The 23,488-nt window shown below is 34.6% G+C and overlaps 1 protein-coding gene across 1 annotated transcript; it reads left to right on the top strand.

Annotated features, from left to right (window-relative positions):
- The first annotated feature begins 49 nt into the window (after positions 1-49).
- Positions 50-23,203, top strand: LOC145976600 (zwei Ig domain protein zig-8). Its single transcript, XM_083107832.1, has 7 exons — positions 50-156; positions 8,367-8,616; positions 17,770-17,954; positions 18,114-18,333; positions 20,039-20,225; positions 22,522-22,643; positions 22,936-23,203. Exons 2-7 carry the CDS (start codon positions 8,466-8,468, stop codon positions 23,061-23,063), a joined length of 993 nt encoding a protein of 330 aa, XP_082963958.1. The 5' UTR covers positions 50-156; positions 8,367-8,465; the 3' UTR covers positions 23,064-23,203.
- Positions 23,204-23,488: the final 285 nt, after the last annotated feature.

Here is a 23,488-nt window from a genome sequence, read left to right as displayed (position 1 = left end):
GTCGCCCTGAGAATCGCGAGCTTTCAAACTCCAGAGCAGTCAGTCGCCAGCCGCCCGTGCCGTACCAACCGGGAGTGCTATTCTCTTAAATCTCGCAAACTTTGTTTTTGTCATTATTAGTACAAGGCTAACGCTGGAGGCATTAAATTTCTGCTGGTAAGTGATAACAATAATTAATTCAGCAGGCGAGTAAATTTGCGCATGCAAGTTTTTTCAACTCATATATGCTCAGCGAGAAAAAGAGGAAGAGATAATATGTAAATAAATTATTAATCATGCAATTATAGTTTCTGCCGCGAATCTTATAAATTTTATTTATTTTCTTTTTTTTTGTTAAATGTGAATCATGAAAAAGAAAATATTTATTTTATGTCTAATCAATTGTAAATAGTTTTATAGTAATTAAAAACAATAATCAAATATATATTCATGTTGGGGATCGATAAAAGCGTTCACCCTATGTGTTGCCTAATTAGAGTTTCCTTTTTTTTGTCCACAAACATAGCTTGTTACGTGCCAGTTAGTTAGTTTGTTGAACGCTAGGAAAATAAACAAGACAAGTTGCAACAATTACAATTATCGACATTTTTCTAGAAAAATGATGTGCGAAGAAAACAATATCTTTACTATGTATATGCATAATTTATAAAGGAAATAAAAAAAATCTCTTCGTTCTTTTCCTCTTCTTTTTTTAATTCATTTTAATATACAAGAGTTAATATACTTGAGAGAAAGACTACTTCTTCTTCATAAGCTACATTTTTAAAGCTTCTGTGGAAAGTTGCATTTCATTAGCATTATCTCTTTAACAGGAAACTTATACTCATTATCAGTAAAAATAACTTGCTCTATATTTGTCGTCTTAAAGATTTTATTTTTAACTTTTATTTCATTGATTCTATTCACATGTGAATTCTACTTCGACTTCTCTGTGCAATTTCTTTAAAATTATCGACGAATGCAACGTGGCGCATATGGCAATATTAGTATTCTTAAACTAGTTAAATTATACAACATGAAGATAAAAATTTATATAAGATTTAAATATTTAAAAATATACGATAATATAAGTAAGTAAAATATTCTGCAAAGTGTATACATTATAAATCTCGGAAAAAACATAGGACATGACAAATTTATTCGGATCTCTAGAATCGCTACTATTTTTTAAATTATGCGATCGTCAAAGAAGCGCGAGCGTTTTAATATCACAATGTGTATTTATTCGCGATACAGTAAACACCATCGAGAAGCCGAGTCTGCATTTTCGGAAAATTCTATCCTCTTGAATGATGCATATCTGCCGATAACGAACATTGCAGCTTCCTATAATCGATTTCACGTGCTACGACGAATAATGGTTGACACGATCAGCGATCCGTCCTATCCGTCTTCCTATGTAAATGATTCGGTACAAGGGACGCGCAGATCGTAAGCCAACCAGTTCAATTTCCATCATAGGTGTGCACACGTTATACGAACGATCTACATTAAATGACAACAATAAAAATAACAGCTTCACGATTAAAATTCATCGACTTATACATTATTCGGCTAGCACGCTCATAAATTGGACACTCTTAGAATAAATTCATACAGTTCTCGGTAATCATAATATTTATAATATATGACAATAAAATTTATTTTGATACTAAAATTTTTGTCAGAGATATTACACAAAGCAATAAAATTATATTAAAATAAAAAACATAAATGCAAATGTTGTTTCCAGCATATATATCTTTTTATCTTGTAAACAATGCTATCATGTAATATACGTCGTTAAGTACACTATTTTAAATATATTTTTTTTTCATATAAACGGATTTTTCAGCTAGATTTTGAAATAGGTGCAGGGATATCAGCACCTTCCAACTAATCTACATTAATGCGCTTAGGTAGGGGAAGTTCTTGTAGTCGAGTTGACGTAGTCTCATCGACGAAGTTGCATTGTTACTCGTTTAGATTAAGAAACGGTGCCCTAAATTCAGTACGAGTTGAAGATAATATTCGTACTTGGAGCGTGTTAAATAAATTTAATAAAAGTTCTCGCAACACATTTCCCAGGTTTATTTTCTTTTTCTCGCAAGCGTACGCGGAATCAAGAATGAACGGAGATGATACTTAGCATTTTCCCTTCAGACCCTCGGAAAAAATGGCTCACACGTAGTGGGCTTCGTGTACCCGATAATCTCGACGATAAATTCGATGTGCTTACGAAGGAGAGGGGATACGTGCCGGCCTTGCTAAATGTCCAACATACGCCTTAGGTACGAATGGAATGAGTCGCGTTCCGGACGCAGAACAAGCTCCACTTCGTCTTGCTTTAAATGGCAAAGGATTGACCCGGACCAGCCTTTAAAATATTCCCTGATAAGCTACGCTCGAACAAAAGGTTGGCCGAGAAACCGTCTCGGTGATTCGATTGCACGCGAATGAGAGGCGTCCGCGAGATTTCTTACTTCCTCTCCTCCTCTTTCTCTACTTTTCTTTCAACATACCTTGTATACTTTCTCATTGTTCTATTCGTTTGCTCGCTTGATTTTCATGCTTGATCTATATGTTGTTTGCTTTTAAATGTACTCTGCGTGGAGCACATCAATCAGGCGGTTTAATTCGAAGGTAATATCGAGAGAAGGTGTATGTTTGCGCTGATATATATTTTTTCAAAATTTATGCTAAAAGATCATCGACTGTATCATCCAAAATTAAAAAAATCTACTTGGAATTGCAAACTAGAAATGAACAATATTTCAATATTTGTTGAGAGAGATTTACAATATAAATCACCCATAAAATACACGATTCGTCGATAAATTCGCTAATCCGATTCTTGTAAAAAGTGCGCAGCATTGTACTAATCCAAGGTTCAATTTCATGATGATCACCTGACCCAGATATCCCGTTGTTCGGGTGCAGGTTGTTCGGATGAATGTTATGCGGACGCTCGCGAATACCAAATAACGTAATTATAAACGGCAAGCCGTAATTTTCCGACGATTTACGTACGCCCGGGCATACAACAAGCTCGAGTCTCGCTCCAATCGGCTCGTGATTGATAGCAATCGCAGCTAATCCACGTGGAGAATACTCCGGCATGCCAGTTTGTATGCGTGGGCGCTGGTAAATTGCTTGTAATCGAATAAATAATTTTCGATTGCGACAACATCGAAAATTCGGCGTTAAAAATTACAAAATTGTATTATTGCAGCAATATTAACGACGAAAGAATATCTCGGCGTTTTTGCCAACTCGTAAATCGAATGCTCCACAATTCTGGCACTGAAATCTTCGCAGCTTTTATAAGACGGAACTTTCTTCTCTTCCCATGTTGCACAAGGAAAGCGGAGATTGAATTATTTTTCTTTTTCTGTTGGGAGGAGAATCGCACTCGTCAGAAAGTAAACAGTTACAACACACAATTGTACTAGTTACCACGTTGTGCGAGGATATTTTGAAAATGTCAAGTCTTTTAAAGATCCTGTTGATACATTGTCAATGAATTGAATTGTGTCGAAATTTAATTTAACGTTTTACTCTTAATTTCGTTAGTAAATATAACGCCAAGAGTCGCGTTAACGAGTTAAAGTTACGTTCTGTTTCAATTTGAAAAAACTCGTCCATCTCCCGTTAACGTCATTTTCGACGCGCGTGTTTACGCGTAAAAGACACGTAATAAACTCTTTCTTTGTCAGCATCATAAAAGGATCCCTCGTATCCGCGAAGCCAACGTCAAGAAAAAATATAATACAAATGTACGTATATTATCCTACAATTTCCCGGTCGAATTTTAACTAGTTTTTAAAAAAATTTCTCTTTTTTTCACAAAAATTTTATGACAAAATAAACGCTTTGATAAATGACTCTTTTCGCTGAACCAAATATTCGAATTTGTGTGCATGTGTGTGCGTTGCGTATACGTCATACTGTTGTAGGTATATAGCAATTAGTTGTTGGAGACTAGAATAACATACGATCTGACATATCCCCTTTCACCTGCGAGCTTCTCGTATCATTTCGTTCTTCTCTCATTGACGATCTCTACGCTTCACGTACACACACCATCATCGATCGCGATATTTGTGCATTGTTTCGGCGTTTCAATCATTTTTCTCTCTTTTTTTTTGCCGCATTGAGTAACGCGCGATGATTTTATCGACAGATAAATTAAGGGTCGATGCATTTTTTTTTTACAAGCTGTTCCATTAACGTGAGCGTGATATTCCGGGATTGATTCATGAAGACTCGTAGATTCCGTGGAACGTACGTGATGGAACGTCGTCCATTCCTGTCGGAAAATAACGGAACCGTACTTACGCGCGGTTTAGGACAAGGGCTTTAGAATTATGGAACACGCTCTATCCCGCAAAGTACGTGTCTCGGTAAGTCTCTCGCGTGGCTTCCCGCCGCATTCCTTTTCCGGTATCGGTAACCCATTGCAACGTGACATCACGAACGGCGAGCAAGATCGATCGATTCACCAAGACGTGCCGCGAGTCCAACTCCCGCGAGATCCGACAGTCGAAGTTCTCCTCGCAGTCCCTTTGCCGGTTGGAGCACCCTTATGGCACTCGAATCCCTTGAAGCGAGTCTAGAAAAAGGGAATATGGGAACGAGTGCCGTCAAACGAACGGAGCAATTGTTCTCTCACATTTCTTGAATCCACACATTGTTTTATATTTTCACGCATCCTTAACGTGAGAGTTTGTTATTATTATTATTACGAGAAAAGCGACGAAGGGAAACCATTTTTATTCTTCAATCATTCACTTTTTATCTTACGGCAAAGTTGACATTTGACGTATGAAATTGGTGGTATTATATTAAAAAAATACCGGAAGCTTTTGATCTTGACATAATTTTTCCTTAGTTGCATCAATAAGAATTTAATACCATTTTCACCGACAGTACGGGTCGGTTTAAATGGTCGTCTCTCATATTCTAATAATGTCGCATCATTTATCTCTATTCATCCCATTGTTAAATGTAGTGACAACACGACACGTTGTATATGACGTTACACATTACAAAGTGTGTCGGACAGTTTGCGCAGAAGTATTACGACAATAGTATCCTTGAAATATCCTTGTGAAGTTAATACTATTAAATCCACAAGTAACGCCTCATTATTATACATTAATTCATAGCATATTGCGAAAAAAATTCTGCATTTCAAGATACGAAATATAAGAAAATATTAAAGAGAAGAAAAGAAAAAAAAGAAGGGAAGAGAAGAGAAGGAAGAATGAGATGCGTGAAAATAAAAATTCTTGGAACTTTTTCCTCAGATAATTTTCTCTTTCTTCTTCATAATTTCATCCACGATATTTTCATGTGTTATATACAGAAACGTGCTGAATATGTGATAAACGTTACGGTAATAACAAAATACGCATCAGCTGCGATTTCGGCAGTAGGTTACGTGATTCGTCACCTCATAAATATCGATAGGAAACGACTTCCTGGAGCGTTGTAACGGATTTCGCGCTACTCCCAAAGCTGAAAAGCAGTATCGTTACTTGGAAGGAAATCTTTGAAAGTCGCACATATTGCGATGTGCCGGTGGTGCCGTTTTCCTCTATCTCGCACATGAATTATTTTACGAATGTGTCGAATCGTAAATACCTCCCCGTCGCCTTTGAATATACCAAGCCATATTCTAGAACGTTATAAAAAAGACAACGCGCGCAACGATGTAGATTTTGTATGTATCGTGAAAATTTTAACGCGCGTCAATAAAATAATACGCGGCAAATTCTCCAAATAAATGGCACATGAACGACTATCGCTCGATTTTTTATCCTCTCGAAAAATTAATAAACCGTCTGAAATCGTTGTGGAATAATCAAGAAACAAAACGTAGAGTTGGCAATTAAAGGAGCGTGATTCTCGCTGCAAGATAAATGCGTCTCGCGACTTTGGCGTGCGCAAAAAGTATACGAGATCCGCTTGATAATGGTAAGATTTGCATTACAGATCCATTTACCTTGTTATTCGGACACAATAATCCAGCCGCCTACTGGATATCTGAGCGCGCATATCTCAAGGATGAAAATCGCGAAAGCATCCAATATTGTTCTTCCTCGGCGAGATCGCAGTTTCTGCTCTACGACCGCAGACTGCCTGTGCAGCTGAATCCCCGAGTAACTGCGAAAGTTTCTTTAGCCTAGCTAGCCTTGCGCTCCCTTGTAACCACCCGACGTGTCTTCTACATCATACATATTTTCCCTTTTTCTCTTCCTTTCTCTTCCTTTCTACTCTCTGTCTCTCTCTCTCTTTCTCTTCATATCCGTCTTATTCGCTCTCGATAATCGTTCTACATCTTTGCGGCGGGAATATGCCAATATTCTGTCGAAGAAATCTAACGAGCTAAACTTCATAACATCGATTCTATTAGATGCGCCCGGACGCCTTCGAAAACAATATACCCAAAGTTCGCAGAGAGTTGGCTGCTCACTCTGCTCCGGTTACAGAACTTATGGAACATCACCGTGGGGCTCTTGCAGTTCAAATTATTGCGGCGTGAATGGCATTCTCCAAATTCTTTTGGAACATTTCCGTCGACGTCAGGTTGAAAAAAAAAACGACTGTTCTGCAATTTTTATAAAATGCATGGGACTGTTTTTACGTACCGTACTTTTATGTGACAGTTCCTGCCGCGCACGTTCGTATGTCGAAGTATAAATTATATGTGTGTCATATCATGTAGTAAAAATACTTAATTTTATTTCCATAGTACGATATGTTTAATTTTCTAAAAACATCTGATGTACGTTTGCTAATTTACTAACGAATGCAAAATTGTAGAATTTTGCGAATTCACACATGGCATTTATATTAAACTATGGTTATTATATGTAGAAGATTATGAACGGGCATTACATAATTCAATGAGCGAATTCTGGCAGTTGAAAATTTTATTACACAGCAATATTAAGCGCAGCGTTCTGAAAATAATTGCATAATTATATCATATAACCTAGACTGTCCCTTTTCTCAATTTTAATGTGCACTCTAGAATTATATAATATTTTATTACCATGTTGATTCCTATTAGCATATTTATTTTTTTAATGTATTTGTCCTAAATTTAATACCATGAATTCATAATAAATCTTTTTTTACAGAATGATATCTCTAATTCAGCAATGTATAATTTGTCGGTCATATTTCAATAGCATTTTTATTTTTTTTAGAAAAATCGCATTTATGTGTATCTTAAATAGAACAAGTTTTTTTTATTTTAACTGTTGACTTTTCTACACAATTTTTCTAAATATTATCTAATACATTTTATGGATTTATTATTTTGTGCATTTTTATTTGTTATTTTATTTTAACTGCTGGTTACTTTGTTAGGTAATGATATATATATATATATATATATAATATGTATTTGGCGTAATATAACATAATCAATATTGTGTCTTGATGGCACTCGAGTTCACCTAACGAATTTGTCTTACGGGCGACACGGTATGCAAATTGTGCTGAAATAAAATTCTCTTCCAGTCATTTTATTATTCTATCGCGCACATCGAGAAAAAAAGCACATAATATACTTACGGGTAAAAGTGTTTTGTTGAAAATTGAGCAGAGCGAGACATATCTTTTAGTAAATTTCCCTTAAAAGATGAATAGGTTTTTCGGGAGGCGAAATCGCGCATTTTCTTTGCGCGTTTTCCCTCTCGTTTGTTATATCCGTCTCTTTGAAGAATGCGGATTTAGAAAAGGAAAAGGAAAAAATGCGTCGTAGGACAATAAAATAATAAATTTCTAGCTCACACCTAAATTCTCACTTGTTTCGGATGTCATCGCATTTTTCTCGTGCGTTGTCCACAGTAACTTCCATTTTCGTTTATTTCCGTGCGCCACTCGACGAGATGCACATACACGAACAAAAGCAATATAGAACGACGTACGCACTGCGGCAGAAACTGCGAGAAATAATACAATCGATGCAAGTTGTAGTCTTTGTTAAATTTTAATAGGCAGAATAAATGTAGTGGTAGTAGATTCAATTAACCTTTAGTTCTTATCATTTTACTTACAAGAGGCTTTGTTAGCACCATTGTTTTCGCCGAATATATTATACGTAATCATACAAGATAATTTCAAAAAATGGAAAACTCTAGTATGAAAAAATAATTATGCAGATGTAAAGAGAGAGAAAAAAATACACCCTGTTAGAGAAAAAATTATTTTCATGATTGAAGGCTTTGCTTTCAATACAATAGCTCTAGTTTATTTGTTTTTCCCGTATTTCATCGTTTTAATGTTTACCGATCTGTGATTTAACTATATTTGCTTATCCATGGAACATTCAGACCGAATATTCGTATTCTTCAGCGATGTTTGGGTTTCAGAATAAGGAGAAAATCGGAAATCCTGCGGATACGTCATAGCCTTTTAAACAATCCTGACTGCATCGAAAAAACGTCGGGGGATGCGAGATCCGGTGGGCGATGACAAGATCAGCATGGGGGTCGAGGTTTTTCCTCATAATGGCGATGATCACGATCGTTATCGCCAATTATCAACGGCATCGCGACAGACTTCATCTGCGCGAGCAGCTCGTTAACGGCCACAAAGCCAGGAATATCACTCAACTGCAAGGTGCGTTAAAATTTGTATGCAATATTTGTAATTCGCTCCTGATGTAAATGCCGCAATTACTTTTATATGCGTACCGAAAAAGAACGAAACAAAGCGTGGCCAACGTTACTTACTATTGTTCCCTCTATAAAGTCACGTCTTTTCACCTACAAAATTTGATTAAAAAAGAAATTAACTCGTACCAATGCAAATGGAAAATTGATGCATGTAAACGTCACCATATAAATCCTACTCCTCGTTAAATGTATTTTATCGCGACCGAATAATCTTTGAAATCGTTAATAACATAATAATAATTGTATAGAAATTCCGAAACGAGGAGCAAGGAATTGCGAGTTTAATTACTCGTTCCAAAGTTGATTACTGAGCCGTGGAAAAGTCGAGCCGTAAGAGTGATTCGTTTGGCGGAAAAGTTAGTCGGACTTCTATGCACCTTGTTCGCGCCAAACTTGCAAGCATGGCAAAGTTTCGATACTATGTGAAATTTTACAACGTGGTCCACGATCTACGCTACGGTGATTAGACTTTCTTTTACATAGAGTATCTTAAAAGTATATATAAAAATATTGTGGTAAAGTTCTCTATCTGAGAAGATAAAGGAAGAGAGAAAGAGAGAGAGAACGTCAATTAACAATAAAGTACACAGGTAGAGGAAAAGAAAATAAGCAAGAATGATATTTCACATCCTTTTGTTAGAGAAGCCTCGGAGCGAGTCAAGTTTTACTGCGATTGGTAAATTACACATCGAATGGTTACATTGTCGATTTCCGATGGGCTACAATCTGTATTAGCTTGACCGTTCGGTTATTTATTTTCTGTAGAAGCTTGCGCGGACTTCCTCGCTGAGAGAGCCGATAAGAAGCTGTACATTCGTCCTACATAGCTTCACAACGGTTTCCGGATTTCAATATTGAACCGATTAGACTTTAAAGAGTCGCTTGCTGCAGTCGACTCATTTTCTAGAGTCCTCCTGCAAGTGCAATTTTAAATTTTCATAGCATGATAAAAAAATGTGTAACGTGCTTGAGATAAACGCACGTTGTAACGTTATTTAAGCTTCTTATTTCTCAACTTTATTATTTCGAAACGTCAAAAAATTTCGCGCAACAGAGCATGTATTAAAGTGTATAAAAGAAGATGTTATTTTTACATTTTCTCAATTCCCTGCTTCTATTATTAAATTTTAAAGAAAAGATCTATCTATATCTATAGAATACGAATATTGTGCACATAATTTCTGTTTTCTGGCCGTGCTTGCCTTATATTAACAACAATCTGTATAGAATAACACGTATATTGTAGATATTCTCGGGTCCTCATGAAACTTTAATCTTGTCATTACGATCATTTCTTTGAAGCCGTACTTACAGTAATGCAGCGCAATTTTATCAAGCTCTTTGGAAGAACCATCGTCATGATCATTGTATTAAAATTCATAGAACGTGTACAGGAAAATTTGTGATATTTTTATTTTAAGAGAAATGTTTTTTTCGTGTCGTTTGCCATACATTTTACACATCTTTGCCTCTTCGCGTATGCAATTCTATAGAGATACAGATGCCTGTGTGATACTGAGAGAGAAAGAGAGAGCTTCCTGTCAAAAAAGCCGCTTCTGAATAGTTTAGAGGAAAGTGTATCTCGTGCGATCATGAAAAAATATTCAATTCAAAACTCGTTTGGCGACTTGTCATTCGATTGTAGTGCATGCCTCTCGATGCGTGAGTGTTGACTGCATATATACACGGGCTGTCTCGAGTTATTTGTAAAGTTTGTTGTTGCCAATTTAGGTCGTACATTTTACGACTTTGACATAACATTGCACGCGGAAAATCGAAAATAAAATCTTCCTATCCTCTCTTATCGTTTACTCCCTTACTTATAAAGTGAAATATATATAATATATATAAATAATTATATATAAATAATTTACAAGAATTACTGTCAAATTGAACGTTTCATCAAATTTCTCATGCACTTAATTCAGCTGGGACGAATGTGAGCATGAATCTAATATTTGATTGAGTATTTAAATTTTTTTTATAACACGCGTCCACGCATATTTATAAAAGTCTGCGCAGAAATTGATAGATTCTGATCGTATCGATGCAGTAATTGCCACAAAGTAATAAAGCTGACGAGCATCCCTTTGTTTGATATATCAAATGAAACAAAGGCAGGGAACAGCACCAGGAATAGAGACTTATTACATACCAAACTTCCAGTTTATAATGAAGCATATGTACAGATAGGAACATGCGGAATGCGTAGCAGGAAGTGAATCTGACCATGCACGCTTGACCTATTTGTCACACCGCGGAATTACAAATTTAATCTCATTATGCATACTTTTGCTGTAGATTTAATCAAACTAAAAGTAGATATGATGATCACAACATTACGTATGGAAAAAATTAGATAAGAATTTTTAAGAATGCAAATTAGTGAACAGAAGTACACAAGTCTCTATTTTGACATTGTTGTAAAATTAAAATATTTTGATTAAAATTAATGAGTCGCAATTTAAAAGTTTAATATTCTGCAAAGGACAAAGAATTTTATAAACATAGTCTGCAGGAAATAATTATGCGGGAATTAGGTTTCCCTCTTCCTGCAATCCTTGCACGCGCTAAGACTCTTTCCCCGTCATCGACGTAGCAATTTAATTAGACCAAGTAGTTTTAATATCAAGTTATATGAGAGAAATGAAATTGCATAAATACTTGAACGCGTAGCGTCAAGATAACGCAAAATGATAGGACGCGCAAAATTACGGCCACATTCATCGTTCAATATCGCGCATCGGTCAGAAGGATTACCAAGGGGATTACATGTAAACTTTCATCATTACGAACAAGCGTGTCACCTTGCCAGAATATGACATAGCGTTACCTGTCCTCGAATCGACGGGGAAAATTTGTCATTGCGGCGAAAGCGACAACTTGTCACTTTAATAAACTGTTGACCTCGCGTGATATTAATTTTTATCGATTGATAGATCATATTCTTCCATTACTTGCGAGAGTAATTACAACTTTCGCGACGTTCGTGTCCTTTATGATCCATAATTTAGGAACAATGTTATTGCACTGCAAAGTTTCTCACGACGCAACATGGTTTTACAGCCGACATATAATTTAAAGCGTCTTACGGACAAATTTCATCAAACTAATTTTGTTCTTAAAAATCGGTATGTTTCAGGAAGCATGACTGCTTGCGATAGAAAATGTGGTGATAAAATAATGCATGGTATAAACATACAAGAATATCTTAAAAATTTTTAGAATGTCTTAAAAATTACGATTTCAAACTTAAAAGAGAAAAAATTCTACGTGCATTTCATTCGTACGGAAAGTTTTTAAACTTTAGGCCGCTGTCGAACTCGCTAGTCCAACTTATACGCATTCCTAGCTCTCGTAATTGGATTTACGTCGGGTTTCAAGGTATGAGAAACTCCCAAACGTCGTCTCGTCTCAACGGGAAGGATCGCGGAAGCATTAACAGGACCCGGTATCGGTCTGATGAAAAATGAGCGACAAGACAGATGGTAGCATCTTCGGCGATAGTAGCATCCTTGCCATAAGGCGATGTACGGAAACAAATGATGTTCCGGATGTATATTTATTACGTCGCCACCGCGCGACCCTTGATCGTCGAAACCGCATCTTTGCACCAGCGAAGAAAACACGGAAGAAAGGGGATGAGACAAAGGAAGGGTAGACCTTCCTGTTCGAGAGATGTATATGTGAAATAGCGCGATACACATCACCTCGGCTTTTTGCGGAAAAGAATACCAGCAATTTTCTCGAGGGGCGAATGAAAAATGTAAGAACAATCAGATAGCGTTTATTCGTTATTTATAAAATTTTTTTGCACGATATTGGTTATCTATAATGATTTAGCGCCAACGATATTATGGAATTAATAGGGTAATTTTTTATAGTAAATGAATTAGGTTCAAAAATTAATATAGGCGCGTTAAATTAGTGATTTCGACGCAAATATTTCCAGATATAGATCCTATTATTCCAATTTGTGATCCGCACCGATGAATTCGTATTATTGGAACACGAGGGAGAAAAAGAAAGAAAGAAAGAGAAAAAGGAGAGAGAGAAAGAGATAAAAGAGGCCGTTTTGGGAGCTGATTTCCCCTGGATAACAGTAGAATTATTTGGTCACTTAAAACGACACGTTCTCCGCGTCCCAATTAAGATAGCCTCGTCGCAATTAATGATAGCGAAGCAAATTACCGTAACAGAGCTAAAACAAAGAGAATGCGATAATCATGAAGATCAAATTGCCTAATGGATCAATAATAAAACACCTTGGCAAATACTTCAATCCCGCTGTGTTGTGAGCGGGCAGATTTTCCGTTTGCGGTTTCAGTTGCATCCCATTAGCGTTAATGAAAGACAGTAACAGTGATTTCGAACTTTTTCCATTATAAGCGCCAGCTTCCGAATGTCTAATGGACATGCTCTTAATTAATGTTGTTTTACGCAATGTTCCGTTCCTGCGGTTTTGTTTGCAAAATGCCGTCAATGATGCGTTTCGCAAGCTGTATTAAAGATCGTCTTTGTGATAATGCTATCGTGGCATGTATGTACACAGTTTGAAATTCACTCATGAGAACATCGATCGCAATAAAGGCACATTGTGATGCACCGCGATATTACCGTATCTTCTTCTGAACGCCGTTCAAAAGCCTATAATGCTTTTTTAATGCAGTTTTCCCACGTTATCTCTCTCCCGTCCCATTTCTATACAACTATTTTTAATCTTTTGAGTATCGATTTTTTGTCACATGCAAAAAAAATACAGTGTGCTATTTATCGGAACCAAAATATAAAGGCATCTCTTCCAATCAAGCGAATGTCATTCGTTTGCGGATACATAACGACTCGATAAAATATTTCGAGTCTCTTTATTCGTTACCTCCGTCCCATATTTCATGCGTTTATATTTCCGTCACAAACGATTAATATCGCGGGAGTGGAAATCGTCGCCTCTACGTAAACTCTCGCGAACAACGGTTTCGCTCGGCGCAGCTGCCGATTCGCATTTACGGACCGGATTATACGATGAAATCTCGCGCGGCACTAAAATCTCGAAGCCGGCTTTGCACTCGCGTTGCACTCGAACGACGGGACACGGTCTGCGCTCTTGTAGGGATCGCGAAACGCCCGTTTAGGTCCGTTCCACGTGAGAAACGTTGGAATACAATTAAAAAAACGGAGATCCGTTATTTTCAATTGAATGAATAACGTAACGTTAAGTGCTCGCCCGCTCGAGATCATAAATCATGCGGATTCTTTCACCGCTTTTCATGATTCTTTCGTTCATGCACGGTACAGTGGCTATATCTGTAATAATCGTTAATTCGTTTTAAAATAAATACGTGTATTTTAGAAAATAAAGTTCTTTTTTTCGTTTCTCTCGACACAATATCCGATACACGTTTTATTTAAACTAAGATAACGGATAAATCTCTAAATCTCTATTTTAGCTACTGTAACCGAACGAATAATTAAGTATTAATAAACACTAACCGATATATACGTGCTATATAAAAATCAGTTAAAAAGAAAACACTTGGAGGAAGAAGAAAGAAAAAGATTTGACGACAATATCGCAAGTATTGCTGAAGACATTTAATTTTCAGCTCCGTTAGACCTGACCGTGCTCTCTTGATTGGATGATAATAAATTAATGGAGCTGTGTAAGCCTTTCGAAATATACATTTCGTGATATACGTTCGCCACGTTCACTAAATCTGTCTAATTGTCAATATATCCCTACTATATCTCTGTTATATCGGTTTTTCAGATTGAATTTACAAAACTGTGATCACAAAAGACATAATTATAAAAGCGCATAAATAAATTCCGTTTGCGCTGCCAATATAATAATATCAATTTGAAATACATGATTTTACTACTAATTTGTGCGGTATATTAAATTAATAAGAAATAAATTGTACAAATTAATAAATATAAATTAAATTAGCTTCAGAGAGAGTTGCATGTACGTTTAATCGATAAACGAATGTCATTGTCCGTTTAATATTCTTCAATCGTTAGCAATGTACTCTAGCAATTGTAATAATCTAATAATAAATCAATCAAATTGCATATTAATTTAATTAAATAACGCTGATATTTATTTGATTCGCAACAAATCACATCGTTTCAAGAATAATAAACGAAAATATAGGATATTTCATAATATTTCGACAAGAATGACCGGCAAGAATTTGACATTCTTTAAGCTTTTGATTCCTTAACTTGTCCATTTCATTAAAATACGAACTATGAAATCTGACAAAGAGACAAAGGCGGACGTTGACGAAGACATTTAACCTTCTTTCTCATTAACCCTGAACGCTTCCTCATAATCGAATAAATAACGGGTGGATGATTTCCTTTGTCGACGGGAATCAGATCAGTCATAAATTCCAACTTTCAAGATGCGTAATAATAAAAAATCACTTGTCGTAATTGCTGATACAACACGCATAATGATTTATGTGTGTTTCGAAAACATATTCCTTTTTTCAAATATATAAATATATATAGAAACGAGAGGAAATGTGGAAACTAATTATAAAAGTGAGAGAGATAAACAAAAAAAAGAGTTGATTTTTTTATTGTGAGATTAATTCAAAGGAGCTTTTGTGTATCGTTAATAATTCAAAAATTGCTTGTATTCTCCGTCTTTTTTCTCGATTCTTTAGTTCAGAACTTTGTTATAATCTCTCATATCGACAATGTATTATCATCTTATATCTTCTTTGATCTTTCATTTCTTTTATCTCTTCTTCGTTATGAAGATTATTGCAAAACTGCACTAAAGACGAATAAGTTTTCAATTTCCGCGATCTCCCAGGTTTATACGACGGGAAACAATCTACTTTTAGTTATGTATCTAAGGAGAACAAGAGATGAACTTTCTGTAGATGTGCAAAATCTTATAACCTTGTGTCTCTCTACGCAAGCTCGTATTGGATATCCGGGCTTTCGACAGCCACGAAGAAAATCAGGGATTGACCTCGGTGGACTTTGGGATCGTAAGAAAGCGTCGTTACGCGTTCACCGAGAGTCATGTCGGTCGTTTACAGACTCGAAAGATTCTCTCTCAAACGACTCTTCAGGGTTACGTAAGACGTTGGAGAAAAAGAGACAGGAACAGAGAGAAAACGAGAATTATGATTATAATATACTCTCTCTGTTTTATAAACTTCTACCCGAAAATATTACGCATTTCATAGGATTAAAGCTTTTATCGAAAGTTATTGTAATTGTTATTGCCATATTATTATAATGAAAATAAGAGCACAAGGAAAAAAATACATATATATTTTTTTTAAGTTAAAAAAATATATTTTAATAATTCATTGGTATTTTATACGAATTAATATTTTATGTTATTTTTTCGAAGGACAAATATTGTTCAAACGAGAGAGAGAGAAAGAGAGGGAGTTCTAAATTTACACAAGCCATAAGACAATACATAAAGTGCAACGAAGAAATGACGTCAGGATAAAATACTGTGGGTACCTTGCCCACAACTTTCCAACACCGCGTCGTTTTCGTTACCGCGAAGCCACCTGCTCACCATTACAGTATAATTGTACCTTTTGTGTTTCAAGTATCCGTAAAATTTCTGAGTGCTTCGCAAAACCTTCGCGCGGTTACAAAGCGTGCGAAATAAAGGGTCAAAAGGTTACCCGGCTACAACTTTATCTTGCGCCCTCTTTATTCTTTCGCGCTTGTTCCGTTTCTCTGAATTTTCCACAGAATTTTTCCTCTTTAATCGATCCCCACTGTATGCCCGAGCTGTGTGATACGAATATCCGTTCATCCGGAATACTTAGTATTATCGAATAATTAATAGGAAAAACCGGAACCTATTATTCTCTCGAATATCGTTCATTTCATGACGTTTTTCTCTATCATTAATCTTTCTTTCTCTGCTTTTTAATTGCACCACATACCTTTTCGAACAAAGCTCAATTGCTTTTTCAAAAATCCCAATTATTTTAAATTTCGGCTTTTTATGATATTTGAACAAGTATTATTTGTCACTTGCTATATTTATTACTTGTTATTTGACATTAATTTCAACATTTCTCATCAAAAATTTTATCCATGTATGAATATCGCGCTTTAAAATAAATACATGCATGTTGTTTTGCACATTATTATATGTGAAAATATATTTGTCAAATAATACCAATAAGTATTATTAATATATGATATAGTGAAATTTGATATTGCGGAAAGAAATGAAAAAAATATTTGGTATTAAAATTAAATGTTCAATATTCTTATTAAGGAATATGAGTATGCAACATTGTATTGCGGGGATATAATTGAAAAAATTTTAATAAGTGTTTCAATAATAAAGTTTGCAATGTATATGAAAACTTTACAATTTCTTTTTACAACGTGCGCATAATGAAAGCATTATAAGAAATGATATTTTTTTGCCGCGATAATTGAAGATGCAACTTTGTTTAATTAAAGAAGTGTATTATTATATCTAAGCCGTGTTGTTAGTATATAATAAAATAAAAAAAATACAGGAGATGAAAGTATTTTTCTCTAGAGTAAAAACTCATTTGCAACTGTAATTTGTTGCAAAAGAAACATAATTGAATAAATACATACGGTGCATACACATATTTAAATCTGAAGATATTTGAAATTTTTTTCTATTGCGTCAATATAGTGTTAACATAATAATATTTGCATTTTAACGTTTGATATTTATATCGTCGGGTAAAGCACGCTGGTACATTGATTAGCTTTTAAGTTGCGAGAGATTCGCATTGTTAGCTATATAGAAAGCATGGATAAAGATTTGAACTATGTTTTCCAAGATACAATCTCACCATGATTTTCCAACGTAAGCCGCCGACATCGAGTTTGAATAGTGCAGCTGTAATGGGTTTCTCATGAAAACGCAAGTTTCTCGTTGCAAAACGCGAGAAACGCGAGTACGCCATGTAAGTTGAAATAAATTCGCGTATTTGCCGACCTCTGTTGTTCTTTCTCTGTTGTTTAGGACAGGAAACATTCGTTTTCATTAACTGTATAATTTAGCTAAAAATTAAAAGAAGCTATCTAATGAGATTTGTTTAACGATATGTTTCAGAGGAGATAATAGCCAATCTGCCTCCTCTACGAATTCCGCGTTTGAGGCATCATCGGGTCACAGATTGGGATCCGTACTTCGAGAATGCGGATGGCCAGGGTATCAATGATCCGCAAAATGTGACGTTGCATCTTGGATCAACCGCTCTTCTTGATTGTCGCGTCGCGATGCTTTCTGGAAGACAGGTGCTTGTCAAACTATCCGCGACTCGGTTGATGTTACTTTGATTGATAATATATTTAAATATGTATATAACATGCGCTCTTCATTCTCCTGATACATCTATCATAATTATCGCGTCTTGTATAAATTCAAATGATCGATAAATATCACCAATCCCGCAGGTTATGTGGCTACGACGCAACAACGATTGGGCATCGCTCCTACTCCTAACTCTTGGTAATGCTACTCACACATCGGATTCAAGGTATAGCGTGAGCTTCCAGTATCCAAACAATTGGAGATTGGCCATTTCCGGTGTGCGGAGGGAAGATCACGGAGTATATGTCTGCCAAGTGAATACGCATCCGCCGAGAATGCTGGTCACGAACGTCACTGTTCTCGGTAATACCACGTGCTTTTATGAGGGAATAAAATATCCCGGGCAAGTACAAAAAAATGTATACGTATAATATTATATATAGATGCAGAAGTGTTTTAAAATCAATATAAGGGAACGTCCCGCCAATAATAAGGAAAATGCCACGACAACGCGCGTTGAATGTTGCAACTTTGAATCATACAAACGTGAGGGAAAATATACTTTGCCGAAACTTTTTCATTTAATGCTCATATAATACCCTTCACTCTCATTTATAAGCATTGTCGTAGCTCGCTGCCTTCATTGCGGAGACATTTCTTCGATTTATCGATTAATTATTCATTTTCATTTATTTGCGTTGAAAAGCGAAAGCGCCTCGAGATCGTTTATACTCGTGAAACATTTAGCGTCTGCATTTAACAAAAATTGAATATTTATGTGAACAAAAATATGAATTATATTAATACGAATGTAAATACGGGATTATCGCGATGCAAACATTATTTATGTTAATGAGATAATTAAAAATTAAAATTTTGAAATAAAGATATAATGAATTTTTTAAATTACATATGTAATACATTTTAACATTATGTATATACAGGAGGATAATTTAGTGAAAAGCTTATATGCGGATATTTTTTTAATCATATCTTTGATAATTTAATGTAAAAGTTTCTCTTATTTATGAAAATATTTGTATTTATATTTATATTTGTATTTATATTTGTATTTATATTTATTTACATAATTGAGATCTCACGTATCATTTTTGCTTATATTTTAGATGACGACAGAAAATATGTATGAGAGCATACATTTTATAAATTATAGAATTCTAGCAGTTTATAGCGGTTGCACTTTTGACATATAACTTCGGCCCGAATTGTACGTGTGTCCTCCGGATGTTTTTGAATGATATATTACAGAGCATTGGCGTAATCCGGCGACGTCGGTAGCTGCGAAATGCATACATTGTTTTCCATTTGAAGAGTACAAATCCGAATGCACGTCGTGAATTGTCGGCTGTGTCGCAACTCATCTAGAGAGGGAACGGTGTCGCGAATTTAAATTCCGCCCCCGTAAAGATTCAATTACCGTGAGAAAATCTTGCAGCATCCCGCAAGCGGAAGTAAGCCAGCCGCAGTTGTATCACGTAGTACGTCTCGTTGCATACAATGGCGACTTTATTTTGTCTTACTTTCCTCGCATCTGCAAACTACGTTCGCGCATACGAATCTCGCCGTGCGTGCTACCCACGGTGTAATTTCTAACCGTATCCTTTTACATTTTTTAATTACGAAATGAAGATGTTGATTACGTAAATGTTTAAAAATGCGAAAAATAAAATGCAAGTACGAAGAAAAATTCTTCTCGCCGAAAATTTTTCTCGCTTAACGTCAAAATGATGTTCATGATGTATAAAAATATATTTATTAATAAATAAACTTTTAATTGTTATTTGTTTTATTAAAATTAATGTTATTAAATATTTTAACAATGTAAGGATTTTTTTCTATTTTAAAAAATTAATGCCTATTTTTTTTTTATGCTGAGCCTGTATTTTGCAGTACTTTTTACACTTTTAATAATTAAATCACGCGAATTGCGTTAAATACAATTGAAATGACGAAATAAAAAAATATATATAAAGGGAGCATAATAAAAGAAGAATGTTCCTTCATCGATTATTAAATATTATTCAATAGTATGTCTACATCTTTATAGCGCCGGATATTAGAATCATCGATGAAGCCAGACATGAGTTGCGAGACCGGTATTACAAGACCGGAAGTGGTATCGAGCTGGCGTGTGTTGTCCGACCATCTTGCCCCGACTCGAGAGTACCGTATCCCGTCTGGCGGAAAAATGGCGAGACGTTGCCGGATCACGTCAACGTTTATCACATTAATGGGTGAGCATATATCGCAAGTGACGATGGATCGAACGGGGTTTCCGGGAGATGGATATACGGCTGAGTCTCGATTTGCATGTGTATATGTACATGTGCATCCGTGTATTGTCTACATACGGGTACATATCGTTGCTCTTATCCTCTCGTAACGCGTCGGGCATTTACCTTCTAAACCCCGTAAAGGTATGCGTTGACGAGCGACGGTACGCTTTGTGCAAAATACGATCCTTGCGATTAATCCTCCCTCGAGACGACCTACAACGATAATCTATTTTTCTTTCAGTTTTAGACAGACGTTTTCTGCGAAGCTTATTTTTTACGATGTAAAAGGAATAAAACTGTTGTAAATTTGGTTAATATTCAAGAAATATTTGTGTTGACATCCCTGATAACCATCAACGATAAAAAAGATTTTTAACGTTTTCAATATGGTTAGTGAATCGTTTATTAACGATACTCTATCAAAAACTCACGTTACAAAATACTTGGGATTCTATCGGAAATGTCTTATCAACTGCAAATCAGTTTCTATCGTTTTCAATATGGTTAGTGAATCGTTTATTAACGATACTCTATCAAAAACTCACGTTACAAAATACTTGGGATTCTATCGGAAATGTCTTATCAACTGCAAATCAGTTTCTATATAAATTAAGATTTATTACAAGAGACTGTCGTTTAATTTATTATTTTAAATTCCATGAAAAGTATACAACATACGATTGAAATATTTTATATAATTTTTTATAAAAAGGTATCAAAATTAATTCAGCTATTTTGGCGTAAAAATTGCACGAGTAGAAATTTGTATCTTCAACTTAATTTTTCGTAAAAGTTCAGAGTTTTCTGTAAAAAACGTATGAAAAGTTGTAGTGTTATTCATAGTTATTCATATTTCTGATTTATTATATAAAAATATTCACAAAATTTGATTTTTATAAAATTTATTTCATTTGGTGCTTTTAAACTTCGATTAATTTCGTTGATAGATAACAAAACAATTAGCTACTCGTTAATATATGATAGACAACGAACCGATTAGCTGCCGTACAAAAGATGATAAGTTATATGACGGAAAATGCCGATAAGAAACGATAAACGTATCAGTTTGTAAAAGTCATATAAATATCGACGAGATTTATCATGTTATCTTTATATATCCGTATTAATGCGTACAGTATAATTATTATCATAAATAACGATATATATTATCGTATATTTACGATTGATTTAGACGGGCAATAATTGTTCACATAAGAAACGATTCATAACTATAAGATTTGTATTGTTAAATTCTTATTCGGATCTAAAACGATAGAAACCGATTTGATTAAATTAATGTTTTATCTGGGCTTCTAAGTATGGTAGGATCGATAAGATACGATTAAAAACGATACAAATATAGCCGTTTTTAATCGTTTTCTATCGGAGATGGTTATATTGTATAAGAATTTCCTATTAAAAAAAAAATACGAGGGAGAAATTTGGGAAGAAAATTACTAAAACACTTTTGGTCCTACAGTCATCATGCAGCCAGAGTTTCAATGAATACACACACTGAGCTCCTTTGACGTGATCGCTTAACGAATGATTGAAGAGGAAAAAATCAACACGCACAACAGTGTTTTTCTCGAGCGAACATTGAAAGATCATTTATCAAAGATATACTCTGCCATAAGATATATACTTGCGACTATATTTTCGCGTTTATTTTCTGCCTTTCGTCAACTTCAAATGTATATTGTTTCTTTTATGTATAGGGTTGCTTTTGTGATGTTATTCCGACACTCGCTTCTTAGCTGGCTTCCCTGTTATTATAATATTGTGCGAATGTATTGTTACTTCCATTTACTTTTCCCGCATAGAATAACACGCGTTACATGGGTGACAAGAACAATACTTTGATCTAGTTTGTTTTTAAATGGATGAAAACAAACTAAACATTTCGGGGATGCTCCATGCATATTAATTAAAAACAAATTAATGTCGTATAATATTGCAAATTACAGCTCGAATTATTATATTATAACTTTATTAAGTGTCTATATCATTAAATTAATTGCATTAGATAATTCATATTTATATATATTATTTATATATTTTTTACACAAAATATCGCCTAATCATCTAGAAATTATATACATTACAATTACAATTACATACTTGTATAATATATTTCATATTAATTCATGTTAATATATTTTTATTTTTTATTAAAATTTGGGAGATAAAAATTAATATTATATCACACGAACGTATAACATTGTATAATACAGTAATCAAATTTTTTTTTCAGATCGAATGAGGACGTGGTGACGAGGCTCTATATCGAACGAGCGAAAAAGACTGATAGCGGCGAATATACGTGCTCAGTAAGCCAATTCAGCACGACCGCAGTGCATATTCATGTCCTAAATGGTAAATTAAATAGAATTTATCGAATAAAATTAGCGGACAGATAAATAACGTTATATATACTTTCGACATTACGAATACTTTTATTTTCTCTAAATAGGTATTTTTAAAATACATATATAACGTCTAAATAGTTTGTGATTTACGTGAAATGTACTATAAAAACTTAAGATCATTTATCAGGAAAAAAAATGGCTAGCGATGTAATTTTAATATAATTTCAACAAAATAAATAAGCATAATGTGTTGATAAAACGCTAATTTTTTATTAACTGTCTGTTAAATCTCATTGCAGGTGAAAAACAAGCTGCTGTTCATGATCAGTGGAATGCAGCATGTATTAATTATAATGCAATTGTTACTGAGTTCTGCGCTGTATTCGTCAATTTTCTTTTTTACATGTGGCAAAGTTATTCTCTATGAAGTAATTTTTTTTAAAAACTGCCAATATATTATAAGTTTATATCCTATCACATACACATATACATATATCCATATACAGATTGTATTATGTATTTCGATGATACTTTTAATAATCTCTTCTTCGATGATACATCACTACTTCGATCTCAATATATATTTTTTTTTAACAAACAGTATTATAAATGCACCTCGTTGAATAAATCTATGTCAGTATTATGAGAGTATGAATAAAGTAAACATTGATTATTAAAATAAATATTATATTTTCTGTTGCCAACCTCTTTCCTGTAATTTAATAAAAAATTATATATATATATTTTCTAAATAAATTTCAAATTTTTTACATGTTTTAAAGTCCCATATATATTATCATATTTCTGTATCGTCATCCGCATATTTTAATATACAATTTTTTAAATATCATG

Source organism: Camponotus vicinus, unplaced genomic scaffold, assembly GCF_025532165.1.
Source record: "Camponotus vicinus isolate PSW18456_S1 unplaced genomic scaffold, iyCamVici1.0 SCAF_1, whole genome shotgun sequence".
Taxonomy (NCBI): Eukaryota; Metazoa; Arthropoda; class Insecta; order Hymenoptera; family Formicidae; genus Camponotus; species Camponotus vicinus.
The sequence above is the reverse complement of the archived record's forward strand: the minus strand, read 5'-3'. Positions and strand labels throughout refer to the sequence as shown.

Coding starts and splice junctions, on each gene's coding strand:
- LOC145976600 (XM_083107832.1), top strand. CDS start 8,466: ATGACAAGATCAGCATGGGGGTCGAGGTTTTTCCTCATAATGGCGATG. Junction 18,334..20,038: donor CACGAACGTCACTGTTCTCG/GTAATACCACGT, acceptor ACATCTTTATAG/CGCCGGATATTAGAATCATC. Junction 20,226..22,521: donor AACGTTTATCACATTAATGG/GTGAGCATATAT, acceptor TTTTTTTTTCAG/ATCGAATGAGGACGTGGTGA.